At 38.2% G+C, this 27782-nt stretch overlaps 1 protein-coding gene across 2 annotated transcripts; it reads right to left on the bottom strand.

Moving 5' to 3' along the window:
• Positions 1-417: 417 nt before the first annotated feature.
• Positions 418-26642, bottom strand: SNAP25 (synaptosome associated protein 25). 2 transcript variants are annotated; one of them, XM_058181489.1, is made up of 7 exons: positions 26571-26642; positions 22446-22487; positions 17767-17815; positions 13111-13228; positions 8309-8434; positions 2892-3036; positions 418-1895 (listed from the first exon to the last, which is right to left on the bottom strand). In XM_058181489.1, exons 1-7 carry the CDS (start codon positions 26640-26642, stop codon positions 1827-1829), a joined length of 621 nt encoding a protein of 206 aa, XP_058037472.1. In that variant the 3' UTR covers positions 418-1826. The 2 variants fall into 2 exon arrangements, with proteins under 2 accessions (XP_058037472.1, XP_058037463.1); XM_058181480.1 differs by lacking the exon at positions 13111-13228 and adding an exon at positions 12846-12963.
• Positions 26643-27782: the final 1140 nt, after the last annotated feature.

Below are 27782 nucleotides of genomic sequence, written 5' to 3'. Positions count from 1 at the left end.
ACTCGCAAGGATTGGAATGCATTTCTTTTGACTCCTTCTGACCCAAGTTCCACCTTATCCTGGGTGATTGTACACCAATAAAACTAAATAACATCTCTCTAGTCAGAGAATTTGTTTTCTTGAGTGGGAGTTTTGCTTTTAATACTATTTATACTGTGCAGGGAAACCCAAACTTATATTTTGTGAGATTGTTCAAAGAAATCACTTCACACTCCTCGGCATGGCACACAATTTCCAGCGAGCAGAAAATAACCAGGTAGGAGTGACACAGACTGATGGATGAAAAAAGGGCTTAGCGAGTCAGAGGGCTATAGTTTTTAATATTTTTAAACTAGCTACAAAATGTCAATCACATCACAAACTGACAGGAGACAGAAGGAATTTCATATTACATGCGGCAACTATATTTAATCACAGTTTTATCTAGAATTCATTCACGTAAGTTATTTTTATTTTGTTTTATTTTAAAATCAATTACAGCTACTAAACATCGCCGTGATTTTGGTATGCATAGCTCTAGATAAGCAACAGAGAACTGTATTAATAACAAACCACATGGGGGAGGGGAGAAAAGAAAAGAAGAAAAGGAGTCTGTTTGTGTGTGTGTGTGTGTGTGTGTTTGTGTGTGTGCGTGCACGCCAAAGCGTGTGTGAGAGAGAAAGAGAGAGAGAGAGAGAGAGAGCGAGAGAGCTAGAAAGATACAGCCTTATAAAAATTACATTTCTCTGCAACATTTCATATGATAGCCATCCCTCCCCCTGAAAAAAGACAATTTTTGAAAGCAGCAGACAAACTCTATATATTACACTTATATCTTATTTGCTGATGCTTTTTTTGTTGTTGTTTGTTGTTGTGTTTCAGCCAAATGTTTTATTTGCTGGCAATGATGAAATGATAAGTGCCGGATCCAATTATTTGGTCTTAAAATGAGGTGAACGAAAAGAACGAAAAAAAGGGGAACCAACATCTTTATATGGAAAAATAAGACGGTGCTACTGCAGACTTGCTGGTATAACATAGTCCTGACAGGGTCCCAATACCAAGCATGCTAATTTTTTGTTTTCTTTTGTTGTCACTGATGTTATTACTGCCATGGAAAAGTCTCACTTAAGTTAAAGAGTCTAAAAGTCTATTTTTCATGCAATAAATGCATAAATCACATCACTGTTTTGCTTAGTGCAATGCTTGTTATAAGTTATATAATTCCACATTGTCTTATTATGAACTTAGAACAACGGATGACAGCAATGGAGAAATTGAGGGAACATGGGGTTCTTAAGTGCTTAAACAACCATGATGTTCAAAGAAGAGACTTCTGGGGGGGCAGCTCTGTGAAATGTTAACAGTTTTACAAGAACAATACTGTGTAGTTCAAGGTTTAACAGCACGTTGAGCATTCCTACATTTTGTTTTTCATTTAGCAGAAACGTCATAATTTTAAGAAAAAAGAAAAAAAAAGAAAAAACCCACCAACCAAAAATGGACAGAAAATGCAAGGGGTGGACTGGAATGGAGGGAGAGAGGGAGGAAGGGAGGAAGGAAAAACCCAACAAATAAATAGAACATAGTCATGAGTTGTAGCCATTAAATCAGTACTATATACATACAACCTTTGGAAAGGAAGGGGTCTGGGAAATAAAAATAAATTTACAAGTATTATTTTTGGAAAGCTGACAACTTACACAGGACAACATTTACAGAGGGAAGGAAGAAGAGGGGCTGATATGTGCACGTATGCAAACCTAGTTGGTAAATACCATGAGAAAAAGCATGAGATTGCTGCCCTCAGGGACAGTGTGTGCAGAAGGATCGGCCCCTGGTTGTCTTTAACTGCTGCCCAGCATCTTTGTTGCACGTTGATTGGCTTCATCAATCCTGTTTTTGTTGGAAACAGCCTGAATTGGAGAAAAGAGGCATGGAAGAAAAGGGTCAAGATGGCAATATTGTCAAGAAAGTTGTACTAGAGAAATGGGAATCTGGGGATCCAGTCCCAGAAATGTGTGACAGTCTAATGTAGGCTATATTAATACTCAGTAGTAGTTCAAGAATAGAAATAGAAATAATAATAGAATAGAATAGAAAATAGAAAAATAGAATAGAATAGAATAGAATAGAATAGAATAGAATAGAATAGAATAGAATAGAATAGAATAGAATAGAATAGAATAGAATAGAATAGAATAAGCTGGAAGTGACCTTAGGGTTTTCTAGTCCAGTCCCCTTCTCAAGCAGGAGAACCTACATCATTTCAGATAAGTGACTGTCTAGTCTCTTCTTAAAAACCTCCAGTGATTGAGTGCCCACGATTTCTGAAGGCAAGCTGTTCCACTGGTTAATTGTCCTCACTGTTAGGAAGTTCCTCCTTAATTCCAGGTTGCTTCTCTCTTTGGTTAGTTTCCAACCACTGTTTTCTTATCCTGCCCTCTGGTGCTTTGTAGAATAATGTCTCAGATTCACACATCAACACCATTCCTGTTATGCTCATCTGTCTCCTTTATGCATAATTATTTCAATGATGATTGAAAAAAAATATAAAATATTTCAGATGATTGAAATTGTAAAAAATGGTTTTAATCCCGGCCTCATTGGAAGTTGAGGAGTCCCTTGGTCCTCTCTGAGCTTGCTTGCTTTCTTGAAGATGTTTCATTACCCAAACTAGATAACATCATCAGTGCTACCCCTGATGATGTTACCTAGTTTGGGTAATGAAATGTCTGGAAGAAATAAAGAAAGCTCAGAGAGCACCAAGGGACCCCTCATGTAAAACCTGAGCTACAAATATTCTCTTTTATTATTGGAAGTTATTAGAAAAATATTTAATGAACGGTTTTGAACCGGAAAGCATCTAAATCAACTATGAATGTTGATGCCAGTGACAGCTCATCTCTTACCTTCTCCATGATCCTGTCCATTTGGCGGTTCTGTGTATCAATCTCATTGCCCATATCTAGAGCCATGTGACGGAGGTTTCCAATGATGCCGCCGACCTGTTCCAGGTTTTCATCCATCTCACCTTCTCGGGCATCATTTGTTACCCTGAAAAAGGATGAGAATTAAAACTGGACTGAATCATATCCAAGACTTGGGTGTTTATCCAAAAGTGACACTTCTTTATGAATGCAGTGGAATGCTATTTGATGGCCATATCCAAGATTTTCTGGGCTTGTATAAAGACGAACACTGAGCACAATAGAGGGTTAAAGGATATCTTCCACAACCTCCACAATAGAATAGAATAGAATAGAATAGAATAGAATAGAATAGAATAGAATAGAGTAGAGTAGAGTAGAGTAGAGTAGAATAAAATAGAATTTTTTATTGGCCATGTGTGATTGGACACACAAGGAATTTGTCTTGGTGCATATGCTCTCAGTGTACATAAAAGAAAAGATACCTTCATCAAGGTACAACACTTACAACACTTAATGATAGTCATAGGATACATATTTAACACTTAATGATACAGCACTTAATGATAGTCATAGGCTACAAATAAGCAATCAGGAAACAATATCAGTATAAAATTGAATCAAGCTGAATCTGGTGTCAGAATACTGCTCTATATGCATAGGCATACCTTTTAGGCTAATTATAGAAGTCACAGAAGAACCAGCAGGATGTCAGAACACAATAAGTGGGAATACTCAGGCACGTTGTCACTCCTTTCGGCACATATTTAGTGAACATCCTCAGAGCAACCTACATATTGGTTCATTCTAGAGGGTTTTTTAAAAACAACTTTATGTTATTAGCAAATGAAGTGACATTACATGCAGAGAGTTTCCTGGTGCCTCAAAGGATTTTCTTTTTCTGAAGAAAAAGATGATGGACCTGGATCAAGCCACCATCAAGCCATATGTTCTACTCAGTGCCAGAATCCTAATTAAAGCATCTGAACAGATGGCTGCCTAGCCTTTGCTTGAACACATCCACTGAGAGGAAGATATTCAGCTGGGGAAATGGTTCTACTGCCAACCTACTTTTACTGTTAGGACGTTTTATCTAATAGCTCACCAGAAGTTGCTTCTTTGAAATGTAAATCCATTATTTTATATTCTGTACCCCTGAAAGAATACAGAATAGTTCTTGACTTTCTTCTATGCAACATTTTTTTTCCAAACGTAGGAGGATGCTATTTTATTCATCTTTTTTATTCATCAGCAGTGGAGACCTTCAAATTTCTAGGTTCTACCATATCACAAGATCTAAAATGGACACCTAACGTCAAAAATGTCATCAAAAAAGCACAACAAAGAATGTTCTTTCTGGGCCAACTCAGGAAGCTCAAACTGCCCAAGGAGCTGCTGATAAGAGTTCTACAGGGGAATTATTGAGTCTGTTATCTGCACCTCTATAACTGTCTGGTTTGGTTCTGCAACCCAACAAGACAGACACAGCAAACATACCTAATACTCTTTCCTCCTATTGTCCCCTTAATAACCCTGTAAAGTGAGTTGGACTGAGAGAGGGTGACAGGCTCAAAATCACCCAGTCACCTTTCATGCCTACATCTGGATTATAACTCGGTTTCCTAGTTAGTAGTCTGATGCCTGAAGCACTAGACTAGCCCTATTTCTCTATTTTTATATTAGCTATTTGTCTTTTCTCAACCCTTTTCAGTTTATCTGAAATCCAGAACTGGATGCAATAGTTGGAACGGGATCTGACTACCACAGCAGAAAAGAGAATTTTACTTTCCATTATTTGGAAATGATATTTCAATTGATGTTCAGAAGTTTAAAACTGCATTTACCCTTTCCCCCCCTAACTATACTGCACTCCCACTTCCTGTTTAGATGTTTCACAATTTTGCCCCCAATAGAATGATTTCCATTTGATTAAGAACATTAGCATTTGCCCTTGTTAAACTTCGTTCTCTTATTTCCAACTATTTCCCTGTCATATGAACAAGGTTTTGCACTTCCAGTTTCTAGGAAATTTGCTATCTCACTCAATTTTGTGTCATGTGTAAATTTGATAATCTTTTTCTCATCCAAGCCATTAATAAAAATAATGAAGAAAATAGGATCTTCGAAGGTGCCTGTTGGCAGATCATTTGATTTTCATTTGATGTATTTATTTGTCTTGTCATCCAGCTCATAGTTAATTAGCTTGCTACTGAGAATGTCAAAGTGGACTTTGTGAAATGCTTTGGTACAACACTCCAGTAATGTATTAATGAAGGTACCTGATTCCAAAGAGTAAGAAAAAGTGAATATGCATCCTAGTATTTATTATATTGTTTTCAAGATGCTTACAAATCTATCTCTTTATGATCTGCTATGCCGTTTCCCCAAAGTACTTGCTAGACTGAGAGGTCTGGAGTTTCTCCAAACCACTCTTTCCTCCTTTTTGGAAATTGGGGCATTATCTGTTTTCTTCCAGCACTTCCCGAGTTCTCCAGAATTTCCCAGAGATAAGACAAAGAGGCTCAACAGAAACATTGATGTTTTTCCCTCCACTTCCCTAGAATGCAATTTATCCAGCCCTAGAGATTTATATGAATAACTGTTCCTTAGCAACTACTACTACCCTGTGATAAGATCGGCAGACAATAAATTTTATAACTAGCTATCTAAATAAATAAATTTACTAATACTATTCCCACTATTGAGATCCATCACCCCTGAACTGGCACCAAACAAGGGTAACACTTACTCTTCTGATCAACGTTCCCTAACCTACAGTACGTAGGGCATGTCAAATTTTTCAGCTTGCAATTTCCAAACATTAGGTGTGCTCAAAAGTTGTGACACGCCTTGGGGATTGTAAGGATATTTTGGTTATTTTAATATAATTTAGATGTGTTTGGTGAGTGACTACATAAATATCAAAACTTTTTAACATTTTGTTTGTTTCATCAGTTACATCTGTCCAGTAGTGAAATCCAATTTTTTTTACTACCAGTTCTGTGGGTGTGGCTTGGTGGGCGTGGCAGGGGAAGGATACTGCAAAATCCCCATTCCCTCCCCACTCCTGGGGGGAGGATATTGCAAAATCTCCATTCCCACCCCACTCTGGGGCCAGCCAGAGGTAGCATTTGCCAGTTCTCCGAACTACTCGAAATTTCCACTACCAGTTCTCCAGAACCTTTATTTTATTTATTTTATTTATTTATTTATTTATTTATTTATTTAGTCACAACAGTATATATAAGCATAAGCATGAAGTAACTATATAATATATAAGCATATATATGAATTTAAGTATGAAATAACTATATAAATTGGATATAATGAAAGGAAACAGTAGGACAGGAATGGTAGGTATGTTTGTGCTCTTATGCATGGCCCTTAAAGACCTCTTAGGAAGGGGTGAGGTCAACAGTAGACAGTTTCTGGTTAAAGCTTTGGGGATTTTGAGTAGATACCACAGAGTCTGGTAGTGTGTTCCAAGCATTAATAACTCTGTTACTGAAGTCATATTTTCTGCAATCAAGATTGAAGCGGTTAAAATTAAGTTTAAATCTATTTTTTGCTCTTGTATTGTTGTGATTGAAGCTGAAGTAATCCTCAACAGGAAGGATATTGCAATGGATGATTCTATGAGTTAAACATAGATCCTGTCGAAGGCGGCGGAATTCTAAGTTTTCTAAACCCAAGATTTCAAGTCTGGTGGTATAGGATATTTTGTTATATTCAGAGGAGTGGAGAACTCTTCTTGTAAAATATTTCTGGACACGTTCAATTGTATTGATGTCTGAAATGTGATATGGGTTCCAGACAGGTGAGTTGTCCTGGCTGAGGGACTCTGGGAGTAAGTCTCAAGGTTGGAGACCTCTTCTCTAGGCAACTTATAATCATCTATGCAACAAAAAACCCTCAAAAAATTAAGTGCAAATGGAGAAGGCCAATGTTGGAGAGAAAAGGCTGGCTAGTGGCGAAGGCTGACCAGAGACCAGAAGGGACGAAGGGTTGCCCATGATTACAAAACATACTACAGGTTATGTCTACCAGAGGTCATATGGCCTTGCCTTTAAGCTAATGGGTGACAAAGGCAGATTTTACACAATTTGATAATTTAGGATAGTATTGTCTTAGGAGGGAAAATACCACTTGTGCACATAGAAATGGCTTAAGAATGTTTCTTCCATGAGGTAAGGATGAGTTACTCATGCTTGGATGCATAATCTAACAATTCCAGGGAAAAGACTGGAATGGTTGGCATATGATAGTGTCATGATTAACTGCAAGTGGAGCCAGGCAGGGCCCATCTTTTCACATGTATCAAACTTCAGTCCTTTCCCTTCATTCTGCTGTTAGCAATTTGTTGTGGCCCACCAGCAGAGCCTGGCAGCAGATTTGGACAGTGAGGAGGTTGGGGAGGAACATGGGCCAGTCCTGGAGTTTGAGGAAGGCTCTAATGAGACCTCTTGTGTCGGAGGCAGAGAGGGGACCAGGGACGTATGCCTTCAGAGTCAGATATCAATGAGGCAGATGAAGAGCTGGAGCCTGTTCCCAGTCTGTGCATGCACAAAGTTGCCAGATGAAGAGAACAGCTAAAGAACAAGGGTCGACTTGGGAGTAAGGCCACAGGTGAACAATGAATAGCTCCTCCCAGAGGGAATAAAAGAGGAGCGGAAGGGGAGTGGAGTTTGCAGGAGACAATTAGTTCACTTAATTGGTTCGTGACTCTCAGAGATTTCTTGCCAAGTTTTGAAGATATTGGCCTGACAGCTCTCCAAGCCAAATACGGTCTGTGACTGTAAACTCTCCCTTGAAAGACTTTGCTGGATGTGAACGAGAGGAATTCACGGTAACTTAATAAAAAGGGGTTTTTTGTCGGGACAAGTAGTCTGCTTCATGCTCTTGGGAAACCTAGGTCAGAACACAATTGCCTGGTGGAATACCCCTCTATAGTTGAAGAGGACTATGCCGGAATAGGAACTGAGTATCTCTTCCCTTTTTGGGTCATTTGTTAGCATTATTATCTATTAGAAAAGATGGAGGATCTTTGATTGCCTTGTCATTCCCATCCCTACTAAATCTCTTGGCTCTAGAGATACACCGCTAAAAAGTTTCTAGCTTTCAAATATCTACCAATTTGGGTAAGGGGTGGTGGTGGGGAGTCTCCCAGTTGATGCTAATGTTTAGAAACCCTCCTAAATATTCAAGAGAATGTCAATGGAAATTTCTGGTATAGCTTGACTAATGTATTTTGGCTGTACAAACTGGGAATAAACAGCACTAACACTTTCAATAGGACCATCTGGAGACATTTCTTCAGTATGCCACTAACAGGAAAGGAGGAAGGGAAGACTGCATTTTTAAAAGGGGGGGAGGAAGAATAAAATCTTTAAAATCCTCACCTGCGGATAAACCCACCACTGATGGCCATCTGTTCTCGTTCATCCACAACACGGGCAGGCTGGCTGGCTACAACTCCATCTTGATTGTTGCCCCAGGCTTTTTTATAAGCATCACTTGATTTAAGCCTATGCAAAAACAGGAGGTGAGTAACAAGGCAGCAGGAGAGGGGAGAGCCAATGACAAAACATCTTCTCATTACTCGTTTCAAGCTAAGAGCTGAGTCAAGCAAATGGATTGTTTTTGATCAAGGGGGGGCATTCTGGCATACCGATATATCATAAAGGGGAACAAAAACGTTTCTTTTTAATTTGTTGCCACAACACTGATGCTTGCAAATTTCATTTCCAATAATGTCAATCATCATGGCCAAGTTTGAGGGTGGACTTGCTTGATTTACACAAGAATAAACAAACACGACTAGGAAACGTTCAGCTGTTTTTTTCATGAGACATGTATATTTGGACACCAAACGCAGGGACCGCACTTCTAGACAGACAAGAAAACAGAACTGCAAAGGGAAGTGTGTACATCACATCACAGTGAGACATTGTCTTAGATTTTTTTAAAAAGACCAAGATGCAACAAAAACAGACTCAGCCTCCTTTTAAGCAAGGCTCCTTTCTTGATCATGTGGCACAAAGAACTTTTACATCCAACAATTTTTCCAATGGGATACTAGAAGAATGAAGATTCACAGAGGCTTCTTTGCCATAAGGCGTGATGGGGCAATTTGGCAAGACATTTTAATAATATATCGGTACTTGGAGAGAGTAACTATAGATCTAGAGTTGATGTACAAACCTTTATCCACAGAGACAGAAAGTAAAATCAGGCCATATTGGGATGAATGCAGGGAAAGAAAGAAAGAATGCAAGCATGTGTAGCGGTTGAGCCTCAGAAAGGGAAATTCCTCTATGTAGGTATATATAGAGAGAGATTTCATGCACCAGGTTCAGGCATGAATAAGAAGTGAGAAGCACAGCTGCCCCCGTGGTCCAACATTCTCTTAACACACTAGCAGTTATACAGCCTACACAGCAAGTGGGACGCAGGCAAAAACGGATCTTCTGTTATGGTGAGAATCTAAAACATTAGGTTGTATAAAGTATTTTAGTGAATTAAATATGCAATTTTTTTTCAGAGGAACCATTTTTGACTGAGTCTCCACAGGGTAATTAAAATCCAGGCATACCAGCGATAACAAGCAATACAGTATTAATGTGTGCCGCATTCTTGTATATTTTAATGATAGAAGTGTTAGAGATTACAAATTGAAATGACTGTCAAACTTGGTGGGTTGTTAGAGCCTAAACGGCATCAATTTCAGCAAAGCGTGTTCCTTAAGTTTGCACATGAAAACAAGCTCTCCTCCAAAACAGAAAATGTCCAGCCATGTTAATAAACGTCCAATATATGCCCAAACTGGCGCTATTTAAAAGCTTTCTAAGGACAGCGAACACATCTGTTCAAACATTCCTTTGGCTTCTCATTTCAAGCAGGGCTAGTTGCTATCATGTTTCGCAGCCTAGATGTTGCTTTGTAATCATTGTTTATGGTCAGAAGTCAATTGACTTTCTTTCGAACGAGTACACAAGTAGAATTATACTGCAGAGCTCCAGTCCTATGCAAATTCCCTTGCTGGTAAACCTAACAAGATGTGCTCCAAGGAACATGCATGCAAAAATAATAAAAACTATGTGCTACGATAGTGCTACAATAGTTTTTGGTGTTAATGTGTAAGACAAGGCTGTTTAATTGGATTAAACACAGCAGTAACAGTGGAATGCTATTTGGAAAATTAGGTATGCCCCATGCACAGTAATAATTGGAACATTTTTTTTCAAATTGGACATGAACAGTATGTCATCTTAACCAGAGGTGATAGGAGGTGGCATTCAGGCATTGCTAGAAGGCCACACATTTGCCCACCTCTTTTTGAGCTGCTGATTCGCTCTCTTTTTTTCTCTTTACATCACCATTTGACTAACCAGTTTGGTCTGCTCTTCCATGGCCCATTCAGGGTTTTTGTTTCTCGCTAAGTACAGGTTGCTCTGAAACTCATCTCTTGATAAAGTATATAGACTTAATATAGAGAGCCAGTATGGTGAAATGGTTAAGGCATCAGGCTTGAAATTGGAAGCCTGTGAGTTGTATTGTGTTGCATGAAGAGAGGCTCAGCCAATTTCATAGTACACATGTTGTACACTGACAATAAAGGTTTGAATTGGGGTGGGGGAAGACTGTGAGTTCTAGTTCCACCTTGGGCACAAAGCCAGTTGGGTGGATCTTAAGCCTGACCCTTTTTCCCAGCCCTAGGAAGGCAACAATGGCAAATCATTTCTAGGAAAAAAAATTGCCAAGAAAATGGCCAACTGACTTTTCCAGGCAGTTCTTTTTTTTTTTAATTAAACAGTTTTACAAAGAATGTGTTCAATACATCCCACTCTCCTCCCCCCACCCTTCTTCACCAACCCCACCCCCCGGACTTCCCAGAGCAAAATACAGGGTATAAGATCTAACAATCAAAAGCTAAAATACACTAATTATCCATAAATTCCCATCCCTCCCCTATAACCTCAACTCTCCTTCTCCATAATAAAGGAAAAAAAATATTGGATGAAAAAATATCAAATATCCAGTCAGATATGATTGAATGGGGAAAAAAAAGATTTACTATTTATCATGTTCAGCAGTACTGTTTGTCTGTTTAGAATTTCCTGAGAACTCTTGCTACTCCCATTCACATCCTTGCCTTTCAATGATACAATTGAGCCCCAAAGGTCCACTGAAAGTTCTTTTCATTTGGGATGGAATTGAGGGTAAGGGAAGTGCAGAAAGTCTAAATATAACTGGCAGCACTGAATCGTTGGGTCTGAAAGAGGATATATGTAGAAGAACTGCACAAGTTTAGACTTCTCTCTTTATTCTTTAAGACAGTGTTCCTGAACCTTGGGAACTTTAAGAGGAGTGGGCTTCAACACCAAGAATTCTCTGGGTGTATTGAGAACCACTGCTTTAAAACACCAGACTAAAGCCTTATAAACTAGTCAGGTGTTTTAAAGCAGTGGTTCTCAATACTCCCAGAGAATTCTGGGAGTTGAACAGGATTACTTGGGAGGGGCAGATTCCATCTTTCTGGTTAAATGTAAGAAATATAGCAGCCTCCAAATATTTTTAATTAAAAAAAAAACATTCCCAGCCTGTCGGCATATCATAAAACAATCTGAATATTGGATGGAGCAATTTAATTATTAAAATTATTACTCATTCCAGATGTCTGAGCAAATAAATAAAGGCTGGATTATAAACCCAACACTACAGTACATTACAAGGCCACATGCAACGGTACATGCTCACATGCAAACAGACATTCACCATTCTAGGCCTATTTTAATATTTATAAATGTTTTAATCATTCATCCATACAGTAATTCACCCCACACTAAATCTCTTATTTATCTAAGCACACATTATTTCTCCTCAATGTTCTCCCTTTAAAGCTGATACATCCATTTTGTTATGCTGCACTTTCATTTCATGGCAGTAATATGAAAGCAGGTTTAATATATTTCAACATTTTTTCTTGGTGTTACACTACACAGTGGAGATCTGCTTATGAGCTAAATGGATCCAGGTTGTTTTTCCCCTGACAATATTTTACTTTCCTATAGCTTGGGATCCAACAAGAAAAACAAGACGTATCTCCAAGTCTTTTGCTTTTTGCATTTCATCCAAATAATCGTTTTATGTATTTTTGAGCCATGAATTGTGGTCAAGAAGTGCTCCTTTAAAGGCTGTTCAGTGGAAGAAAAGATTACATAGGGTCATTGTAATTTTTGAAATTTGAATTGTTTAATGCTGCATAGTACACACTATAAAATGTTGAAATTGTCATCATTGAAAAGGGCCTACAGTGAAAATTTTACTATGGTATGCCTGATTTTAATGCATCTACTATAATCCTGCTATTGTCTACACCAGTGGTTCCCAATCTGTAAATACACAAGCCACTGTTGAACTCTGAGACGGCAGTAAGTAGTTCACACAACCAAACTTCTCCTCTTATCCAACACGTTACAGCAGTGGCCCACCACGGAGGGGAAGGGACATGTGAACTGCCACTGTCTCTTCTGTACTGGGACTGATGTGAAGCCATGTGCCACTGGGTCAGCATTCACATTTCCAGGAAATAGCAGTAAGACATGTCTTGGGAATAAACGGTGAGACAGATAGCTGCCCCACTGCACTGATTCTCTGGAAGGTGGAAATTTGAAAGCTGAAAGATAGCAGGAGTCGTGGGTAGCCAAAGAGGGATTTTAGAGACAGGGCCAAAGTGGTTTGTTAGTCAGAAAGCTTGGGAACCTCTGGTCTACACTATGAGATGAATGCATTGGAACTAGAAGTGTTCTCTCTGCATGCCACATGCTCATCCTGCCCAGGTGCCTTAAGCAAGGATGAGCATCACAAGGCTCTGTTGAGGTCAGCCTTGAGTGCTCTAAAATCAGGCAGGCAGGCAGGCAGGCAGGCAGCACCTACTTGTTACATGGACAGGCACAAAGGCCACAGAATTTTCCTAGGTCCGTCAAATTCTTTTCTGCTTCTTTCATGTCCTTATTGATTTGGTCCATTCCCTCTTCGATGCGTTCCAGTTGTTCTGATTAAACACAAGCATTTTATCCCCACAGTATGAAGCAGATGGAAAGGGACAAAGAAAAAAAAAGACAAAGAAAAAAAAACTTCAGACATTCACTCATGACAAAGAACTGGACACTACAGAGCAGCGCTGGCACCAAGTACCTACTTGTTACAAGGACAAATGAAAAGGCCACAGCATTTCCCTAAATCTTTTAAATTTTTCTCGGCCTCCTTCATGTCTTGGTTGATATGGTTCATGCCTTCTTCAACACGATCGAGTTGTTCTGGTCAGGACAAAGGGATGACAGTATGGAATGAATTGATTTTTTTTTTTTTTAGTCGTAGCTGTTTGTCTTCAACAGAAAATGAAAAAAAAAAGATGTATGGAGAAACAGAATTATTACGATGGCATCTCAATGCATTAATTGCAGCTGATGCATTGAAGCAAAAATGGAAGCAACCCCAGAGGCTAAAAAAAAAAACACCAACCAGTTCCTTTTACTAAAATGATAAAGCACACATACATCCATATAGGGAAAAAAAAAGAAATGGAGAAGTGCTTGATGTGCTTAATTAGAACAAAAACGTTAAAAAAAATGGAGGTGCTGTCAAATACCTCAAAATCCAGAAACATAATACAATACATCCAGTTACTAAGACATCAATGACATCCAAGAAAAAGAAAGAAAAGGGATTATTACCTTGTAATGCATTTGTGTACGTTAATAACAATTTTAAATGATTGCCTTCCATGGACAATATCTACAATACTTCCACTTACAAATGTCTTTGAGTTTGATGATGGTTGAAAATGTAATTGGTTTGCTTGGTGGGAGTGTATACAGTTAATAATGGTGTTTAGAATGGATATGAGTAGCTGAATTAAGATCCATGTCCAGATACAAACTTTTTTCAATGACTGAGGCTCTTCAGATCTGAATTTTGGGCCGAGGTCCATCTCTAAAGAAGAGAAGACCATGGGTCTTATTCTTCTGTAAGTGACATTATTATATGCTAGGAGTGACCCCAGTGGAGTAGAAGGAATTACATAAAGTGCAGAGAAGCTGTTCCATGTCCAGAGAAGCAGAAGCATAGACTGCCATAGAATTGGGGAGATTCAGAGCAGATGCAATATATAGATAAATAGATGGATAGTTGGATAAAAATATAATCTTTTTTTCCCATTGGTGGGCATTATTTCTTGCTTACCTGATCTCCCCATGGTTTCCAGGACATTATTAGGTCAATATAATTCCTTTTACTTTAATGGAGTTACACCTGATTTGCATTAGAACAGTATAACATAAAAATCAAGCCCACTATTTGGGTTTATATGTAAATAATAAGTGGCTTTTATAAATGCCACCGAGTCTGTGCTGGCTTAGACTTGAATTAGTTACAGATTGACTTTTAAAAGTGGCTGAGAATCATTATTCTTATTAAGATATGCCGAACAGCACAAAGTAAACATTTGAGACTGCACAAACAATCATACAGCTCGATCCAGTCAATATTTAGGTAGGAAAAAAAATGTTCATCATGATTAGCAGTAATTATTTCCGGCAAAATAAACATAGAATTCTCCCCTTGGTGCCTTCTTCTGAACCTCAGTTATTTTCCACTATCATAAACATATTCATTTCAATGGCATGTCACCTTGGTTCCCACCCTTCACCCTAAGGAAACAAAATAATGAAGAAACACTTTAATTAAAAAGGAAAAAACTAATTCCATTTAACACAAGGAAAAGAAGAAGAAATATTAGCAACACGAAGCAAGTTCTATTTGTATTTTCTGCACAGAAAGTAAAATGTTTGTGTTCATGTGGCTAAATATAAAGAAGGGGGGGACAATTTGTAGTCATTAAATCAAAGGCCAGCCTTTTGAAATCTCAGAATGGGTTTAGAGAAAAAAAAGGGGTTCTGGTTTCAGAGGCTTTTTTTCTTTTTTAATTCTCCAATTTCTGTATGGCAGGCAAGAGATAAGGATTTGGTAGCGGAAGCTGAAGATAAAGAAGGAACTATCCATCCGTCATAATCCATCCTGAAAGAGCAGCTTGAATTACAAGAGTACTTGTGATGACTGCTAGATGGTGGTGTGGATTTTCCAGGAATTTTGAAAGCACAATTACTTCAAAAAAGAAAAAAATCTACAGCCCTGACTCTGTGTACTTAATAACATAACATAATAACAGAGTTGGAAGGGACCTTGGAGGTCTTCTAGTCCAACCCCCTGCCCAGGCAGGAAACCCTACACCATTTCAGATAAATGGCTATCCAACATTTTCTTAAAAATTTCCAGTGTTGGAGCATTCACAACTTCTGCAGGCAAGTTGTTCCACTTATTGATTGTTCTAACTGTCAGGAAATTTCTCCTTAGTTCTAAATTGCTTCTCTCCTTGATTAGTTTCCACCCGTTGCTTCTTGTCCTGCCTTCAGGTGCTTTGGAGAATGATATGGCTTTTTACCTGATATGGCTTTTTATTTAATTGGCAAGTGTACATTTAGTAAACATGATTACAGAAAGTTAATGCAGACGTAAAAGGGTGATGTCAGCTAGGATGACGTTCAGTTAGCTTTAGAGTAGCAGCTGCAGTTTATATTTCAGTACCAGTTCAAGGACAATTGCTAGGAAATGAAAGGCTATAAGGAACAAATGTCTGATGCAACGGACAATTAATTTCTACATAGAAGGCGCTATTGTTCACACATATCTGGAAAATATACACATTTTATGGGTAATATCCTGTGGCTTAAATATTAAAATAGCCTTCACATAATTCAGTGTATCACTGAATTTCAGCAGCACCACCGGACAAAAAAATGCAGTGTAAGGGCCATAGGTTGTTCACCAAAAGAAATACTGATATTTTAAAATTTTCAATTTCATTGATTTTGGAGTATATATTTGTGAATTCATGGCAATTAAAGCCTTCTGAGATGCATTTGTGGAATTCATGGATTCACCAACTGACTATAGCTACAGTTTGTGTCTTAAAAAGGACCGACCTTGTGCCCCCTAGCATACCTTAAGTGAGCATATGCTTGAGTTTTGTGTGTTGTACCAGATAATTTTCATGTGATATTAGTAGTAGCATTTAGTTTCCATTGAACTTTAGGCTATGGGTCAAATATTCCCCTCTAGGTATCTATGCTGCTTCTTCTGAATCAAGAAATACGAAGCCAGTTATTACTAATGCCAAATGGTTCTCAAACTCACAAAACTCAAAAGCAGAAACTTGCCTAGAAGTTACACAGTTATTATATTGAGGGTGGAGTCAGATGTCCACAGTGACCGTCAAGAATATCAAAATAGAAAGCAGGGCTGAGTGAACAAAGCCCCTCTTCTTTTGACATCATTTATTACCACACGGTACCTCAATATCTCTTGAAAATGTATCAGTTCCTCCTGGTAATCCATGAAGATTTCAGACCCACTTACTGTTTCTCTTTGGTGAATAAGTGATCTGTGTTTGACAATGTTCTGTATTTTTTTTTCATGTGGGCAGCACCTTAAACATTCTTACATTGAACTGATTATTATTATTTTTTTAAAGGCAGAAATAAACTCTTAATCTAAGCTAATTATTTGGTTTGGAGAAAGGACTACCAAGGGGACAATTTAATCAAAGTTTATAAAATTAGGTGTGGTGTGCAGAAGGTTTCCTTTCTCCTTCAGAACATGGATTGGAAGGAGATTTGGAACAGATGATAGCTCATAATTGAACTGTGGAAATTATTAGCACAAGACATGCTGATGGCCATTAAATCAGAGGGATTTTAAAGGGAAATGGATAAATTCATGGACAACAGGACGATGAGAAGCAATTCATCTTGAAGACATACTGGGAGCACTATCCTATCTCCAAATGCCAGTCATACAGGAACAAAAGCTACGGAGAGTGCATCTCCTCCCAAGCATTGCAGAGGCTTCTGCCTCTCTGCTCTTAGAAACAAAATGCCTTTTGGACCTTGGCTTGATTCAGTAAAGCCATTCTAATGTTCTCATTGTTCTGAAATGGACAGCTGAGCCTTGTAAATTTTCTTCAACATCAAAATAAACAAGCAATCTAGGAAACTTAAAAGAGGCAGGAGAAGATCCAAAAGAAATGGAAGGGATCGGTCAACTGAGCATTCAAACAATCCATATCAGAGCCCAATTTCATAATTTTGAGATTCCCACCATTTGATGAATCAGATTATCTGTGAGACATTCATGGGCTAATGGATGCATAGCCTGCCCCAATTATGCCAATATAAAAATGACATCTTTCCTAAACATAATTTCTAATATAATTAATCAAACATGGAAATAAAATAAAAGCAGCCAAAGTGAATCCAAATTGTTTAAAGTATACAGAAAAAGTGTTTAAAGCATATGGAACATTTCCATATTTTGAATGACTTACAGTCTTGCATTTAAAAGAACCACCAATATTAATTTTGGAAAGTTTTATAGGGAGATCTGACTCTTTCCTATAGGCATTTGTGCTGAGTATCCCATTATCTAGCTTGTTCAAGTTCCACTATCAAAATTCCTTCTTTTTCCAGAATGCAGAGAACCTGATCCCTAAAGTAACCTGCCCTTCAAAGAAACCTTAAGGAATGTTAAAATTTTAAATACTGTAGCTCTGATTAGAGGATTTATGTTCATTTTAGTAAAAAGCTGTGTGCTAGGGACATCTTCCTAGTTTAGATGGCTGCAGATCAAGACCTATAAACAAATACCTGTCCAAGTATATACTTGTGTTAGTAAGACCATTAATTGGTCTAAAGTTCACTGTTCCTAAAAGATGCTTTTTGGGTAAACAACCTGAACTTACCTCCTTGCTCATCCAACATAACCAAGGTCCTGATACCAGCATCCTTGCTCTATATTCCAGTGAGAATAGCAAGATGAAACAGAGAGACACAGAGATAGAGAAAGAAAGAAATTAGTGAAAGAACTAATAGTTAAGTTCAAATCAAAGTTAAACAGTGAAGGAAGGCAATAAGAAGGAGTTAAAGGCTACAGTCATAAGTATTAAAGAAACAATGCAATAGATACCACATCAGTACTACAAGGAGAGCCTTCCCTATCTTGATCTATGGGGATACTTACTGGTCTTCTGAGAATTGCAGTCCCTATAGTGGAACTATTTGAGGGTAATTCTGTAGTCCTGGCTGGTTAGAAACAAAATAAGTGCTGCTATTTGGAGGACATCAAATTAAAATGACTCACCTTGGGACTCATGGCAACACCAGATAATTTCAGAAGGAAGAAGGAGTCATTCAAAAATGATGGCTCAATTTTGGTTCAGTTAAAGTTAGGAACCTATTGTTCCAAAATTATTCTTATTATTTGCTCTAGTTTGTTTTCTTTCAATAATTGACAGTGGAGCTAGATCGCAAACATGCACAAGGCACTGATGTCCATATGAGTACGTTTAATACAGTATATATATGTAAAATCTTTTTTGTATATTATTTAGGTAATATGTGTAAATATTTAGCTAAAACATGGAAACTACTCAATATGGAATTAGGATAGGATTTTGACTACGATAAGTGTAGATAGTTGAATCAGGAACGATAGGACAAGAAACACATGTATGTAAGGGTGAAAATCTCATCTAAACTAATTTTCTCTCCCATAAGATAATAATAATGAAAAACAAAACATTTGAAAACCTTTAATAAGGATAGATGATAGATGAGGCAGGCAAGTTAGAGTCTTAAAATTATGAGGAAAGGGATTTGGCTACTTTCCTGAGCCTGGGATGCTGAATGTGTTAAGGCAGGGATCCCCAAACCCCAGCCCGTGGCTGACTACCAGGCCTTGAGCCACTTTGAACCAGGCCACAGAAGTGGCAGGCAAGTGCATACGCCCACCTACATCCCCACTTGTACAAAGACCGCCAGCAGGCCTGCCATTCGCATAGAACAATCCTCTCCCACCCCCCATCCCCGCTGGTCTACAAAGCCAGAAAGGCTGAGGAACTTTGTGTTAAGGGCCCCATTTCTGGGCTGTATTGCTAACTGGCAAAATATTTCAGCTGCAATGTATATTTATTTTGAATATTACTATTGATTTAAAAATATCTTTAGTGGTTTTTATTGTAATATAGTTTTGATTGTAAGCTGCCCAGAGTCATTGACTGAAATGGGTAACTATAGAAATTGAATGAATGAATGAACGAATGACTGAATGAATAAATAAATAAATAAATTTATAGTTTGTAGTTTTTTCCTTTTCCTATGCTTATTTTTCAGGAAATTTGTATGAAAGTGACATATTTTATTGTGTAGTTTCTTAGAACAATTGCAGGAGAGTAGCTGCAAGGACTATACAATTAAAATGAATAAAAAACAAGTACCATTTGTCACATTTTCTGTTTAAGCAGCAACTAAAGGAAAGTATTACATATCCAATGTTGCACTCTTCTGAATCAACCAAAACTTTTTTAAGCTCTCAGAACCAAACAGAACACTGGCTCAGTCCTGCGATATATCAGTCCTTCAAGTCTTTCTTCAATATCCCACTATGAAAACTGTTTATTGTGATTACAGATTAGTCACAAAAATGAAATTCTTCTCCTCTCTATTGTGATTTTTTAAAAATGGGAACTCCATTTGTGTCTCTGAAGCTCCAGATTACCAAGAAAGCTTCAGATGTGCCTCACTTCAGAGAAACCTTTCTCTAATTCTGATGTTTCTTAAAAAAAATTTCTGAATCAATATATTTCAGTCAGGAGTTCATGTATAATTGAATGTGTAGTCATGCTAATGTACATAGTGTCATGAACAGACGTTAAGGCTGAAGAAACTTAAAGTCCACATAGTGAAATCTACTGTAGAACCTGAATCTTAGTTCTTGAATGTTTCACAGGGACTGATAGAAAATACAAACTCCAAATTTTCTAATTGGTGAAAATGTATAGAAAAGGTAGTCTTTCTTTCAGAAGACAAAATTCTCCCAATAGATTATGGGAGGGGGGGGGACTCACCCAGAAAACACAAAATTAAATTATATATTTAATAAGTTAATACCCCTGCTGTTTTGTTTCTCTAAACTTTAAGACCAGAACATTACATGGCCAGAAGAAGAGCTAAGTGCATTTTTTTACCTCATTCTCATTTCCATTAACAATACAAGGATAATAATGCTGATGAACCTTCCAGTGTGAATGTATGGGTTACAAAAGGGTTTAATATATATGAAAAATTTTGAAACATTTTACAGTATTCTACTTCTTTTCTCTCTGTGCGTGTTTGCCCAGTTCATTACTGCAAATAAATGATGCTATTATTATCAGGGGGGAAAAAACACTGCTGCTCAACACTCCTGCAGGATAACCTGTTTCATGGAATCTTTTCATTTCATGCGCTGATCAAAGGATTTAACCCCAATCTACTAACAAACTGCTTTGAAATTACTGGTCAGCTGATGAGTTTTGTTGCCTCAGTTTGGTCTCTAGGCAACTTGAGCATCAAATAAATAGATGCTGTTCATTTCCTCTGCTCCATTACTATAGTTTATAGTTTTCTAAGACTTTTCTAAGACAGTTAATTAAGTTAACTGCTTGAATGCCACATCCCAATGATAATGCTGGAGTTTTGTGTAGCTTTGCCACCATTCTCAAAAGTATTGTCTTTTCAATGTGATTTTGTTTGTTTGTGTGTTTAATTTCTATCCTTAGAAATATTTTCTGTCTATTTCTTGGTGGGGACCAAGGTGGAGAACATACCTAAAAATGTCTCCCTCCTCTTATTTTCCCAACAACAACAACAAGTTGGGAAGTAGGGCCGAGAGTGATTGACTGGCCCAAGGTCACCCAGCTAGCTTTCATGGACTAGAATTCACAATCTCCCACTTTCTAGCCTGGTGCTTTAACCACTAGACCAAACTGTCTCATGTGGAGAGCTAGCATGTAGAAATTATGCATGTAATCAGTGTTGTGCTAAGATAGGCTTTTCAATGTAACAGAGCACTTTCAAATAGCGATAGCACTTAAGACTTATATACTGCTTCACAGTGCTTTACAGCCCTCTCTAAGCCAGCCTATTGCCCCCAACCATCTGGGTCCTCATTTTGCCGACCTCGGCAGGATGGAAGGCTGAGTCAACCTTGAGCCTGGTGAGATTCCATCTGCCAAATTGCAGGCAGCCAGCAGAGAAAGAGCAGACTTGCCCATTGGCCTCAGTCATACCCATGTCACATGCAGCATACCCTATTCACAGTAAAGACATTATGCTGGTCAGCTTGGGCATGTTTTAGGTGATTTGCACAAGACCATTTTTATCCCAAGCATCTCCTCACTATGGTATGCAAAGTACAAGTAGTCCTCGACTTACAACAGTTCATTTTGTGATCGTTCAAAGTTACAACGACACTGAAAAAAAGCGACTTATGACCATTTTTCATACTTGCAAACTTTGTAGTATCCCCAGGATCATGTGATCAAAATTCAGATGCTTAGGGTTCAACTGGTTCAACATTAACCCAAGGCCATGTGATCACCTTTTTGCAATCTTTTGACAAGCCAAATCAATGGGCAAGGCAGATTCACTTAACAACCATGTTACCAACTTTTCAACTGCAGTGATTCACTTAACAACTGTGGCAAGAAAGGTCATAAAATGGGGCAAAATTCACTTAACAAATGTCTCACTTAACAACAGAAATTTTGGACTCAGTTGTGATCAGAAGTCAAGGACTACCAGTATGATTTGTAGTGAAAAACAACATTTAATTGTATTTCCATTTTCTCTCCCACCCGTCCATCTCCTACCTTCATTTTTCTTCCTTCCAATATTGTTTTATCCATTTTGGGCATTTTGCATAAGACTGATGGCCATTAAAGGGAACAGTGGGATGGATGTGTATACATACATGTTGTTTTCAATGTAATGCAGTTTTAATCATGTATCAAATGAACCATTGAAATTAATGAGGCTTAAAGTAGCTAGCTTAAATCCCATTGACTTTAATCATTCAACTCTAAATGTGACTAGTCCAATCCAATCCAATATCTTTTACAGCTCCTTCTTCAAATTCTGGGGGATTTATTTGTTCTAATCTCAAAATATTTCTAACAGAGTTAAATAAGACTGGTGAAAGCCACTCTCATTGGCCAAGCAAACACTGGTCCTTTTGAGCGGTCCCTGTTCTTTAATTTTCCCTCTGATTTTATAGGATGTGCAAGAGTATTGAAAATGTTATATGCATGTACTGTACCCTCAAAAGCAGCCGCAGGAGGCTTTATGAAGGGTTTACATGGGATGCTCCTTATGAAAATCAGTCATGGTTTCACAGGAAGGCGCATACGTGTAAAAACTTCTGGCTTTATGTTAGCAATGCGTGTATATATTCACCTAAAGAAAAGACTTTAAAATAACCATTTTCATTTTGTTTGGAAAAGTTATTATGTAAGTCTAACATGGATATGTTTTGTCATGTACCAAGAAGCCTCAGCTCTGGTTAGCTAGGAGGAAGAGTCAAGAGAAATCATAATCGTCTTACCTCTTCAACAAGCTGCAGCATACGACGGGTGCTTTCAAGGGACTAATGCAGAAAAGAAACAAAACAATGTTAAGATTAACAAAACGTTTCAAATTATATATTGATAAGACCAATCATGTTGGTCAAATATTCCATCCTGCTCAGATCATTATCAATCTGTGCCTAGGTAAAGGTAAAGGTTCCCCTCACACATATGTGCTAGTTGTTCCCGACTCTAGGGGGCGGTGCTCATCTCCGTTTCAAAGCCAAAGAGCCAGCACTGTCCGAAGATGTTCCCGTGGTCATGTGGCCGGCATGACTAAATGCCAAAGGCGCATGGAACGCTGTTACCTTCCCACCAAAGGTGGTCCCTATTTTTCTACTTGCATTTTTTTACGTGCTTTCGAACTGCTAGGTTGACATAAGCTGGGAAAAGTAACGGGAGCTCACCCCGTTATGCGGCACTAGGGATTCAAACTGCTGAACTGCCAACCTTTCAATCGACAAGCTCAGCATCTTAGCCACTCAGCCACCGCGTTCCTTATTAATCTGTGCCTAGCTGGGCTTAAAAACATTTGCCACTGACAATAAATCCTGCTTTTTCGGAGACAGGATCCATGTTTTGGAACAAAGACCATCTATGTTATCATTTAGGAGGAGTATAGAAATTTATTTAGTACTCATGTGTTAATTTTAGGAATTCCTTTTTTTCATATCTTTTTATTATGCTTTTTATTATGCTTTTAACACTTTTATTAAAAGTCCTGCAGAACCACTGTATGAAAGGGCAGACAATAAGTTTCTTAAATGCATAAAAAATGAAAAGAAGATAGACTCAATAGTATTATGTTTATCTCCTGTTTATACAGAAGATCCCACTTATTATGTTTAAATTATATCTCCCTTGTCAGGAGTTTAGGATTTATTCTCAGAGCAACCGTGTAATGTAGATTAATCTAAGAATCATTGATCAAAGATTGCATAAACTATGAATGCTTCACACATGGCTGAATGTCAAAAATTATTCTTGGACAAATGTTAAGTATGAAAAGCAGAAAGAAACGTAAATCACATTTCTTCAATTTTGGGAAAAACTGCATTACAGCCTTGTTTATTTGTTTAAGAATCTATATCTCATCTTATTGATTGCTAGAAGGAGTTTATTTTTTCTGCTGGTATCCACAGATTCTCAGTAGCTAACAGAAAACATATGGCAATTGATAGTAAAAAATACAGTAGAAGAACAGTCAGGTGGCTAGCAGCACTGGGGATTCGTCGGAAACATATGATTAATTCACCATAGCTATTTTACACAACTAATGTAGCAAAACCTTTTTGTATTACTACTCTTTTGGATTTTAGTATTAAATGATTATGGGCCTCACAGTTTAAGGATTGATATTATAGTATAACTAGGCCATTGTGTAGCGGACAGATTTGAATATAAATTTAATCTGTTATTTATTATTTTATTCTAGAATTTTTAACTGGATATTCCTTGAGTGTTTTTTATTTGTTCTGGTCTCTGGTTCTTTGACTGTAATAAACTTGATTTGATTGGAGGAGGAGAACAGCATAACATTCATAAGAAATTTAACAGGGTAAAATAAAGTTATACAGTAATAACAACTGTGTCATTTCATTCTCCAGATGCTCTCTGCCCAGTTCAGTTTTTAAAATATACAGAAAACCAATAATGCAGAAGCCAGTCTGATTTGTAGTAGAAAGCTATTCAATTTTCTCACTTGAAATAATGAAATAATATTGTTCCAGGTACCAAGCGTATTTATCTATAGCTAGCAGAAGCATAAGGAGAACCTTGCTGTATCACATCAAAAATCTCTTTAGTCTTTAATTTAATTGAATTTTATGTAATGTAATATAATTTAATTTATCCTGTTAGATTCCTAGAGGAAGTTGATAAATATTAGTTTCCTGCATATAACTGTCTGATCTTTAGTAATACCTCCTATAAACATAGTAGAACTTTTATTCTATTTGTCGCTGCACAAAAGGCTATGTATGAATAATACCAAGGCATTCTTTCATCTTCAGTGAAAACTTTGTGATCCAGTTGTGGAACATGGATATGCTTTTCTCTTGGACAGTATTCCTGCTAGAATTACTTTGCTACAATGAGCAATTCCTTGTAGATCAAAGTGCTATCCACCAGTCCAACTATACTATTCTCATTATTTGTATGCAGGGCAAATTAAGGAAAGCGTGTGGAAGATTCCCCCAGCTTTGCTTCCTTCTCCTTCCTCCAAATATCCCCAGCTGGCAGAAGAACTTCCACTCATCACCTTCCTTAATTGGAATAGAGTTGATGAATAGAAAAGAAGGTACAAAAAAAAATGTTAAATTCGTTGGCTTAGCCATCAATCAAAAGCTGTCCCAGGCTTTGCCCAAGCTCTCAATAATAATAATAGCAATAGCATTTGGACTTATATACAGTAGCACTTCATGGTGCTTTACAGCCCTCTCTAAGCAGTTTACAGAGTCAGCATATTGCCTCCAGCAAGCTGGGTCCTCAGTTTACCAACCTCAGAAGGATGGAAGATTAAGTCAACTTTGAGCTGGTGAGAATCGAACTGCTGGCAGTTGGTAGAATTAGCCTGTAATACTGCATTCTAATCACTGTACCAGCATGGCTCTATTCCAAAATAGATCACAGGAATAAAGGGGGAAATCAGCTGTACCCATCAGGTTTCAGATCCCAAGGAGTTCATCAGATGCCAAATCTGAAAGGGTTGGCTAAAGAAAGCCTAGGGTTGAAGCTTTCAGCTTCACCTGCCTCCTCTCCCAGCCTAAGGATCAGTTCAGAACTAGGCACTGAAGCCCCTTAACTACCACTTATGGATAGTTAGGATTTCCCACACTGAAATGGAGAAGATATCATTTCACACTCCCTTCCCCAACAACCGCTCAGTTGTTTCTTGGGCTATTTTCAAACAAGTTTAGCACTCTTTGGAAAAAGAATTAAAATCATGTTTCAATTAATCCAGCCAATTGATAATAGATAGGAGAGGCCTGTTATCTGTTGGTTGGGCTTATGTTTCTTTCAAAAGGAGGGATCAGCTCAGAGAAATAGGAAATAGGGAAGAGGTTGGATCTCTTTCCCCACTGCACAAGCCTGAATGGCCCCATAGGACACTGCCCAAGGACTGCAGCAATAGTGGTTTTCACTTACCTTTACTACCAGTTCAGAACTGGGAGCGTGCATGGTGCTTCTGTGCATGTGCAGAACCTTCTGCACGTGCGCAGAGCATCCGTGATGATGTCCGGGTGGGTGAGCGGAGCCTCCCGCTGCTGCCGCTACCGGTTCGCCCGAATTGAGGCAAACAAGTAGAAACCCACCACTGGACTGCAGGGAGAAGAAAAACGCCCATCCCAGCCTAAGATGGCCAAAAGTTGCTAGTCTGATCCCACCCCTTAGCCATACCCTGACTGCAACACCAACCTAAGTTAGTTGGTGAAGCCTACCAGATTGGCAGCAAGAATAAAACTGCCACATGTTTTTGCCAGCTTGAGGGGGAAAATGCTACTTTAAAGGTAAAAAGGCAAGGATGATCTAAGGCTGCCTAAAGTAAGAATGGCAGCAGTATGAGGGCGACATGGCAGAAAAACTACCTGTGTTTCCCTGAAAATAAGACCCTGTCTTATATTTTTTTGAACCTTGAAATAAGCGCTTGGCCTTATTGCCGTGCGCTCAAAAGCCCGATTGGGCTTATTATCAGGGAATATCTTATTTTAGGGAAAACAGGATAGATGATCCAAGCACGTTCATTATTTCATTGTGGCAGCTGAGAAAATTCCCTTCATTGGCCTTTGGGCAGAGATTAATTTTAATAAGGAAGTTTCAAGTAGTCTATGGAGAGTCTCAGTCATCCAGATCATGGTTGTCCCAAGGGTGTTTTTTCAAGCAGCAACTGGACTTTGGTTTTTCTTTGAAGATGTTGTGCTTCTCATCCAAGAAGCTTCTTCAGTTGCCTCTTGAAAAAGCACCCTTGGGAAGTTTCCAGTTCTAATCCTTAGTCCAGTTCAAAGGCAACAAATGAGAGGTAAATAAACAAAGCAGTATTCCCAACCTCTTTCAGAGGTGCTCAGTTCCTTGTATTGCACTTATTTTCCTGTCCTTTTCTTTACCTCATCAGTTATCTGATCAGCCCGCTGCTGCATTTCTTCTAGCTCATTGCGCATATCAGCATCTTCTGCCATTGTGGCTGTGAGTGTGAGGCTCTCGCTTCGGGATCAATCGGTTCCTTTTGTCCCGTCTGCAAGCCTAGAATGCAGAAATTTAAAAAACACAAAAAATATAAGCATTATTATTATCACCATCATCATTATTTGGTGCCTTTCAGTCAGTGTTGACTCCTAGGTGCTGTCCGGACAAGCCCCTGTAGTTTCCTTGGCAAGGTTTTCTTTGGAAGTGGTTTGTCATTGCCTCCTTCCTAGACCTGAGGGAGAATGACTGGCCCAAGATCACCCAGTTGACTTTGTGCCAAAGATGGGACTAGAACTCATGATTTCCCAGTTTCTAGCCTGGTGCCTTAACCACTAGAGGTAGTCCTCGACTTATGAGCACAATTGAGCCCAAAATTTCTGTTGTTATGTGAGACATTTGTTAAATGAGTTTTGCCCCATTTTATGACACTTTTTTGCCTTTTTAAGTGAATCACTGCAGTTGATAAGTTAGTAACACAATTGTTAAGTTAAGCTTCCCCATTGACTTGCTTGTCAGAAGGTTGCAAAATTTGATCACAGGACCTTGGGAAACAGCAACAGTCACAACTATGAACCAGTTGCCAAGCATTTGAATTTTGATCACATGATCATGGGGATGTTACAAAAGTCATAAGCGTAAAATATGGTCATAAATCACTTTTTCAGTACCGTTGTAACTTTCAACGGTCACTAAATGCACTGTTGAAAGTCAAGAACTGTATACCTGTATACCAAACTGGCTCTCTTAATAAAAGGAATACTCTACAATAAATTATGAGGAACAATACCTTGATGAATATACATATTACATAATACATACGTATTAGGGAGGAATAAATACCGAACTGAAGTTGTACATATTACAAGCTAGATATCTACATATTACAACAAGTACTTGGAAAAACATCATCAGATTAGTGATCTCACCAACAAATTGTTTCTGACTACTTGTGCGTCAATACCTGTGTTTTCAAAAGTACTCATATGGCTTTCCTCATAAAGCCATTTAACTGAGGCAGGCACTGTTTGTAAGTGAGAAAGCTCTCATCAATTGTTCCCAAGGTGATATTGTGCTATTCCTGGGCCATTAGTCATTCTCCTGAATAGGAACCCAAATGTATGTTTGGTGGCAAT

This window comes from Ahaetulla prasina, chromosome 1 (assembly GCF_028640845.1).
Source record: "Ahaetulla prasina isolate Xishuangbanna chromosome 1, ASM2864084v1, whole genome shotgun sequence".
NCBI classification, from domain to species: Eukaryota; Metazoa; Chordata; class Lepidosauria; order Squamata; family Colubridae; genus Ahaetulla; species Ahaetulla prasina.
The sequence above is the reverse complement of the archived record's forward strand: the minus strand, read 5'-3'. Positions and strand labels throughout refer to the sequence as shown.